Raw genomic sequence first — 8,041 nt, 5'->3', positions numbered from 1 at the left:
CAGAAGAATAATTGTGAACAGAGCCCCATCTTGTGGAAGGATGGTTAGCTTACAAGACAAAAACAACTGACTTCCTGTTGTAAAGATCCCCTTTAGACATGTTTTAGGACATATAAAAATCCTCTGCTTGGAATGATAAATTATGTCTGACATGTTTTTCCACAAAAATGTTCAGTTATCTCGTTAAAAATCCTTGAAATGGCATCTTCTCCTTCTACCTCATTAAAAATACAGAATCTATGAATATGCAAATATTTTCATTTCAAAAGTTTAGGTGCTGGACACAAGATGTCTCCTACCTCACTGTAAAATCCATTCTCAGTGTATATGCACTGGAGGTTTTAAGTTTCCACATTATACTTGTGTAAATTACATACTGGCCCACTAGTTGTGATGTCACAAATCATGCTCGTAGGCCTGCCCCTTAAAATCAGATTTTTAATGAGCTCTTTCACTTTCCACTTTCAGCAGTGAAAACAGCCTTCTAGTGTCAAACTCTGCACATACATCATTCTGCACAGTGAAGCTCAAACATCCAACTGAAGGAACAAGAAGAAAAACACATGTTGTAGTGGAGTGGGACTTCAAGATAGCCACTACTTAAGCTCTTTGACATTAGGAAAAAGCTACAATGATGGTGGGTGAATGAGGATTTAAGCACAAAAATCCAACAAAGCTGTTCCAGCACTTTATTAGTGGCAATAAATCAGCGATGGGTACATGATTTACATGACAATGAAATATTACATAAACAAAGCACACACACATAAACAAACACATATGATGCATCCATAATCCTAGCATTTAGGTACCTCTTTGGGCCTTACTAAACTACTAAACCACTGGTTCTGTCTTTGTTCAGCACTCGGCCATGGTTTGGAGGGAAAAGAAAGACAAGTTTATACGTCTTTCACACTCCTGTGTGTCTCACAGCCCTTGTGGAAGTCTATGCAGGGAGTCAGGTGTAATGGTTAAAGGTAAAACTAAGCATGGTGATATTTAACAACTTGATTCTTCTTTAGCCCATCACCGCACTGATTCTCCAGCCCTTAGCTGCAATCGATCTTGCAGCAGCTTCTTCAAAACATGCCCTTGTACTTGTTCTTATCCTCCTGGTTCTTCTCTTCCATACGCATGTTAAGCACAGCCAGGTCCTTCTTGACGGCTTTTTTCATGCCCGGGTTGAGGTCCAGCACCCTGCTGAAGTCCTGCCGAGCCTCCGCCTCATTCCAAACCTCCATGTGGGCCTTCCCACGCAGGTAGAAGGCCTTTACTACCCCTGGAGGACAAATATAAACACGTTTGTCAGGACATATTAATGTGAAGGACATCTGCTGCTCTACAGTACAAAGTATGTCTGTTCTGCATTTCTGGGGATTTCAAAAGTACACATTTGAATGATTATAGTGAAGTATTTGCTCGGTTACATGCACATGTGCATCTATGAATACATACAAGTACAGACTGCACATGTTAGCTGAAATAGAGGCACCAGATCTTTATAGGGTTGGACTTTTATAGACACATGAAACATACGGCACATTTAAAGCCACCATAAAGACTTGCACACACTGTGAAAACACACCCTGCTTGTTAAATGCTGAATAAACTGTGAGGTGTAATGCTTACACTGCATAACTGTATTTCACATTCTCATATCGACTGACTGGAATGTTGTGGTATATTTAGCAACTTTTTCTGCTTCGATAAGTTTCTATTCATCGTCATCATCCTATAGACTTTATCAGTGCCCAACCTGGGTGCTGATTGATTATATCACTGGTGTGCTCGATGACCTCGTAGTACTCCTCCATGCACAGGAGACACTGGCAGTAGTTGAGTGTTAAGGTGTTGGCCATCTTCTCCAGCTTCAGCCATGGGACGTCCCATGCTTTCTCCTGCAAGGGAAACACTCTTGTCAGGTTTATTATAGTTTACATCCATATCTTGTAAAATGCCGCACATGCTGCTCTGTAGAAGCAAATAATAATCTGTTTTTGACAACTTATTTGACTGAGTCACCTTGGTCTGAACGTTCTTGATGCAGATGATGGCCTCCTTGTATTTTTGCGTGGCCTCTTGGTAGCGTCCCGACTTGTACAGCTTGTTTCCCTGACCGTGGAGCACGGGCACGACCTTCAGCCTCTCCTCATCACTCAGAGCCCACGACTCCCTGTTGTACTCACTGGGCTGGTGCACCTGTCAAACACGTGCATACATGGGAGTTTGTTTCCATAAGTTACAGTATTTTATTTTGTCCTGATATATTAAATCTCATCCATGTGTTACACAAAGTAGATTTTATTCCTCGTTTTTTAACTTTTTCTTTGCCAGTGCAGTTTCTATTTGACAAAAATGTCTTCCTCTCGTGTGTTCGTCTCTGCTCTTTCTCACCCTGATCAGCTCCAGGACAAAGTAGAGGGGCTTTGGTTCTTTCATCAGCTCATCCAGGTCGTCGTAGCCAAGGCTATGGTAGGCAAACATGTTGGCCATACCGCATGTATGGATATGCCAGTCGACTGGGTCTTTTCCCTCTGCAATGCGTCTCATGCTCTTGGCCACTATTGGATAAATACCGGTGTGCTGGAGAGGAAGGAGGATCATCAGGGTCAAAATTAAAACAGAATCGCTTCATTATAATGTTTTGTCTCTGTGAATGGCCTGAAGTGCAGACTCAACACCAAAGGATTGTTGCACAATCTTAGGAGGCCCACAGTTTTGTGATTTCTCTCAGCTCTGGGATTTATGTAATAATATGTAAATTCTACTTTATGGTGGGATTTCCTTTTTAAGCCTGACCTTGCACCCTTGTTACAGTCTGTCCCCTGAAGGTGTCACTGTGCCCCTCAAAGAGCAACATTTCTACCTTGTAATCTGAGCATGCCTCTTTATTTTATGTGCAGTTTGCTACTGTAAGTAACTGTGAAACTGAAAATGCCAAATGAAAATGTGAAAAATTGCACATCTTTTGGATGTTTTTGGACTTAAGATTTCTTTAAACTGAATGCATAGTTACACAGTGACCTCTAACCTCATCTTTACTGATCTTATAAATTTCATTTAAGTATTTATAAAACATTTTTTACATTTTTTGCAGCACCAGCATTCCAAACATAACAGACAATAATACATCTTTACAATTTAATAGTTTTAATCAGTAGAAACAAAAACAAAACCTATATTTCTTTTATACACAGACTTAATTTTGTTGTTACCAACTTGTCAAGGGTAGCATGGTTGTATAGACCACACACAGGAAGTCTAACACATTTTACATTGAACTGATTAGAAATTAATTGTATTTTAAGTGTCTTTTTGAGTCTCCAGTCTGTTTCCTCAGTTTAACATTGCAAGTTTTCCCTCCACTGGATGGGAGTGCGCACTGATACTGCACAAAATATCCAGTAGTGGTAGTATGTGGAGCTGCCATGTTGTTCAGAGGAGTGAATAAATGCTCTAAGCCCCATCAAATCTAATCAGAGTGGAGGGGAGTCAGTAGTGCTGATTCAGCAGGAATCAGAGCCGATTAGGGAAAAGTGAGGCTGCTGCAGATTAATGACAGTATGCCTCAACCCATCTGTCTCTGACAGTGTTTCACACACACACAGAATCATGCACAGACCAGACATAATGAATGATAGATTATATAACATACACATATATCAAAATACTTAAAGGAGATATGTTTGCGTCTTCTCTTGGGTATAGCGACATACTTTATATGTCAATATATTAGGTGTCTGCATAGGGCAACAGCTTTCATAACTGGAAGAGGTCACACAGAAACAACACGCAAAGACACAACATTAGACACAAAAAAAAAATTTGCAGAAAATTTTGTTCGATTCAGATAAGTGAGTCTTATTTGGCTACTTGTGTTCATTTTCTATTTCATAACTAAGTGTGCGATATCTGCTTGTGCTTTATGTTTAGGCTTGTTCTCAAGTTTACCCTAACTTGAGAACATGCAACATGTTGTTGTGTTGTTCTGTTGTTTATTATTGAAGGCAGCGTCTATAACTTCCACATCTGCAGTATGACATCATGCTGTCTGAAGTGCACAATCACACTACTTAGAGCAGATTTGTCCTATTCAGACTATAATCTACTGTGCTTAAACTCAAACATGCAAGTAAGCAGGGAAACACACAAGGCAGCAAGCACTTTTTTAACATTTAACACTCACAATGGTGTCACACCAGAACTCGGCCACCTCACCGATCCTCATGGAGGACAGCAGGGTCTCCCAGATGTCCAGTTTAAACATGTTGCCGATCACCATCTCCATGGGCGTCCCGACCACCTTGCTGTCATCTATCACCGTGCGATCGTCATCACACAACTGGGTGCGGAAGTGAAACGTCACCTGGAGTAAAAACAACCACAAGAGAGAAGAACCATGCTGAGAGGAAAATTAAAGCTTGTTTGTTAAACTATACAGTATGGACAAAAATAGTGGGGGAAATGTCTTCATCAGTAATGCAGATACTTATGAGTGTGTGTCAACTTTTAAAAAAATGGACAATGACTGTTTTTTAATGAGAGATTTCAAGGTGACATTATAGAAGTCAAATATCTGGTGCTTGTATGATCTCAAATACCATGAAATCAAATGGCAAAAGGAAGAGTTGCTGCAAGTCCAAACTCACTGACTGACGACAGTAACGTGTTTTGTTGAAACAGGGGTCTGCAGAACACAAATGAACATCAGTCTCAACAAAGCTGTTATGTCACCAACTTCGCTCAGTTATTTAAGAGGGCAGACAGACAGGAGGAAAGATAGACATGCCAAGCTGCATGCTTGTATAACGTCCAAGGAAAGTGAAATCAAGTGTTCACTGTGGTGCAAAAATGGCTCTTTTCCCTACTTCGCCCATATTTTATGCCCTCATATAGGGTACCCCTACAAGTCAAGATGGTATGAACCTAGGATGATGTCAAATACCTTTAGTGACTCATCAGTCATCAGTTGTAAACACTAAAACTTCAGGAGCAGTTAAGAGTGCCAAGTAGATTTCCATATTCAGAAGAAAAAAAACACAGACTCAATAAGCCACGTAAGTCATGAGCCTCACCCAGCTGGTGTAAACAGGGAAATGGCAAAGCTAGAAATTCCTAAAACATCACAGAAATGCTATTGTTCAAATCATAGAATAGTTTCATTGTCAAACAGGTTTATCTCTCACAGAAGTGGAGGCTTTCCCTCATAAAAAATAAAAAACAAATCAACACACATTTTAAAACAGTGTTCTTCAGGTTAGACTAAGTTTGTCACACCTTGTGCATTCAGTAACTCAAAGTGTATTGATTTACCTCTGAAATATCGTGCCCATTAAAAGGGGGATTGAGTGATTTGTGTCCTCTATCAACCTCAACTGGCTGCCAGTGAGAATTGCAACAACATTAATTTGCCTCACCTCACTCTTCCTGTTTAGGCAGAAATTGTTGCAAGCCCAGATAATGAAAAACCATGAATCTCAATTAATGAAGTCGTCCATATTGAACAACAACCCGTTCACAGACTACGGTCATACAGTTCAACAGGCCAATAACAGTTTTACTTACTTATTTCTCCTTTAAGTCCAGCACATAGACTACACGTAAGCAGACACAACACACAGACTCCAAGTTTAATGTGCAGCTGAATTCATTCTTTATTAGTATTAGTATTAAATAAGAGCACATCTGCCATGTTTAAAAGTCTATATAATATAATTTGTAAAACTGCCCTGTTTAGTCTCTGTGTGCTGTGCGCTGTGCACAATATGATAATTAAGTTCATATGTTAATTGCACTTAGTTGCAATAGTGCCTTTAATTAGATTTAGAATATTGACACTAGCTTTGTGATATATAAGTTGTCCAAAACAGGACCAAAAATAGAATACAATACAATTCATTTGTGATATTGTTCAATTAGATTGATTTTATGTGTAGGAAACAGGCTTTACAGTTAAATAGCTGTGGGCCCACACAATTTTGTCTGTATAGATGATAAAAAAAGTGATGTCGTAGATTTATTAGAAAGAGTAAATAAAGGCCTACAGTACCTTTGCACCAGTGATGAATTTTGGGATTTCTCCAGTCCCTCCATGCAGGATGGTTTTTTTGATGCCCTCTGTGTTCAGCAGCAGCGTATCCTGCATATCTGACTTTTTTCTGTTTACAGATATTGATCACCTTATATTGTCATGCATATATATCTCATGAGTAAGTCTGAGCATGTGATGTGTGGCGCACAACATGTGTAAAGGGTATGGATGTCTTGGAGGTATTGGATTAGCTTAGGTAGGGATAATGAGATTAGAAACTTCTCCACCTCTCCTTATGTTTCATCGTCTTTGTGTTGCTTCACGTACCCGTCTTCATCAGCACTTTCTTTGAATGTTGTCAGCCTCCAGAAACATCCAGAAAGGAGGAGAAACAGAGCCTCAGAGTGAGAGTAATGTGGAGTGGAACAAGCCTTTGGATGGCTACTATCAGCAACAAATGCCTCACATGAAGGTGTTTTGTTTTCTTAGGAGTGCAAGTATGTTTGTGTGGGTGAAGAATCCAGATCTGTTGAATGTATCAGAAGACCATGTGTGTGTGTGTGTGTGTGCGTGCGTGAGTGAGTGAGAGAGAAAGCAAGAGAAAGAGCAAAAGTAAAAGAACACAAATAGGTCTGTGAGAGTAGGACATGGTTTCCATTCCAGAGGAAATTTCCTGGATTTATGTGGATGTGGTGATCTGAACAATGCAGTGAATACTGAGAAATGGCGGGGCAGACAATTACAGTATGGACTCCTTGACCTTGTCTATTAAACATCTGTCTCCCATCTGGGCAGTGTGTGTGTATGTGTGTGTGTGTGTGTGTGTGTGTGTGTGTGTGTGTGTGTGAGTGTGTGAGTAATCCAAGGCTCCTGTCGTGTTTGCTAACAAAGTCTGCAAGCAGTTTGAGGAGGCAATTATTCTCAAACATTACCCAGTGTTAATGCCTTATTCCGTACTAATTGCACAAATAGAAAACCCCATAACTGTACCCTGGCAGTGCTCACAGTTGTATAACTTTACAGCTTTGTGTTTCCCCCTGTGGAGCAAGATGGCAGTATAGGTATTTCACCATGAATTATCAGGCAAGGTTGCTACCTTATCTCTATTCAAATAAGACCTCTATACCCGTGGATAGTGCTGCAACATACTATCAAGTTTGCCTTTTTTCCACTGATGTGACAAACAGGATTGGGCAACAGTTCGGTATGTACTTGGCAGCTTTCCCAGCACAGGCGATGAACAGATTTTTATGCCCTCTTGTGGACAAAAGTGGAAGCGCAGTAGGAGTGGTGTTCTTAGCCAATTTGGGCCTGGGTTTCAAAGTGTTGCTGATGTGGACCTGTAAAGCCCTTTGAGACATTTATATGTGATACTGGACTACACAAATACACATTTATGATGACGGTATACTTAAAAAACTAAAATAAATTGTTTCTCTTCTGTGTGGGTTTTGCTCCTCCATCCTCCATCCTTTGCACGTAGGGACTGGAGCAGAATTTCTCTGTAGTGTTGGAAACAGAAAATGCAACAGGGGCATATGGTGTGGTGCTTCTCTTGGATGACAGGTTCGTGTTGCTATAGTTACAGCCTTTTACATCATCATCATAATCATATTTCTGATTTTAAAAGCGAGAAGACATTATTTTACCACTTTTTTGTTCATAGACACAGATTATGTGAATAATCATCAGCTCCATCCTTAAAAGAAAAGTTTTACTGTAGATGATCTGGCGATTTCAAGTTGTGTCTGTGTCCTCGCCTTTGATCATTTACTTCCTGCCAGTGAGAGGAGGGAGAGCAGCAATCCATCCAACCTGTCGGAGAGGTGATGCTATGACAATGGTGTGTGCTGTAACTTGGGCTTTGTGTCAGTGACTCATATTGCTTGCGTCACACCGCCTACACCTTTCTCTACTGCTCTGCCTATGTTTGTCTAGGTGCATTTGTGCGTGTGTGTGTGTGTTTATACGTGCATGCACATCTGAATTTGTTGCATGTACATTGTAGTG

At 40.3% G+C, this 8,041-nt stretch overlaps 1 protein-coding gene across 1 annotated transcript; it reads right to left on the bottom strand.

The window, feature by feature from the left end:
- Positions 1-675: 675 nt before the first annotated feature.
- aipl1 (aryl hydrocarbon receptor interacting protein-like 1) lies at positions 676-6,265 on the bottom strand. Its single transcript, XM_067595776.1, has 6 exons — positions 6,050-6,265; positions 4,187-4,366; positions 2,395-2,583; positions 2,023-2,199; positions 1,757-1,898; positions 676-1,279 (listed from the first exon to the last, which is right to left on the bottom strand). Exons 1-6 carry the CDS (start codon positions 6,143-6,145, stop codon positions 1,080-1,082), a joined length of 984 nt encoding a protein of 327 aa, XP_067451877.1. The 5' UTR covers positions 6,146-6,265; the 3' UTR covers positions 676-1,079.
- Positions 6,266-8,041: the final 1,776 nt, after the last annotated feature.

This window comes from Thunnus thynnus, chromosome 7, assembly GCF_963924715.1.
Source record: "Thunnus thynnus chromosome 7, fThuThy2.1, whole genome shotgun sequence".
Classification (NCBI taxonomy): Eukaryota; Metazoa; Chordata; class Actinopteri; order Scombriformes; family Scombridae; genus Thunnus; species Thunnus thynnus.
This window is presented reverse-complemented; position numbering and strand designations above follow the sequence as displayed.

Excerpts from the sequence above, each read along its gene's own strand:
- aipl1 (XM_067595776.1), bottom strand. The coding sequence starts at position 6,145 with ATGCAGGATACGCTGCTGCTGAACACAGAGGGCATCAAAAAAACCATC. Across the intron at positions 2,584-4,186 it reads AGTTCTGGTGTGACACCATT|CACACCGGTATTTATCCAAT; the intron begins GTGAGTGTTAAA and ends CTTCCTCTCCAG. Across the intron at positions 1,899-2,022 it reads TCAAGAACGTTCAGACCAAG|GAGAAAGCATGGGACGTCCC; the intron begins GTGACTCAGTCA and ends TTTCCCTTGCAG.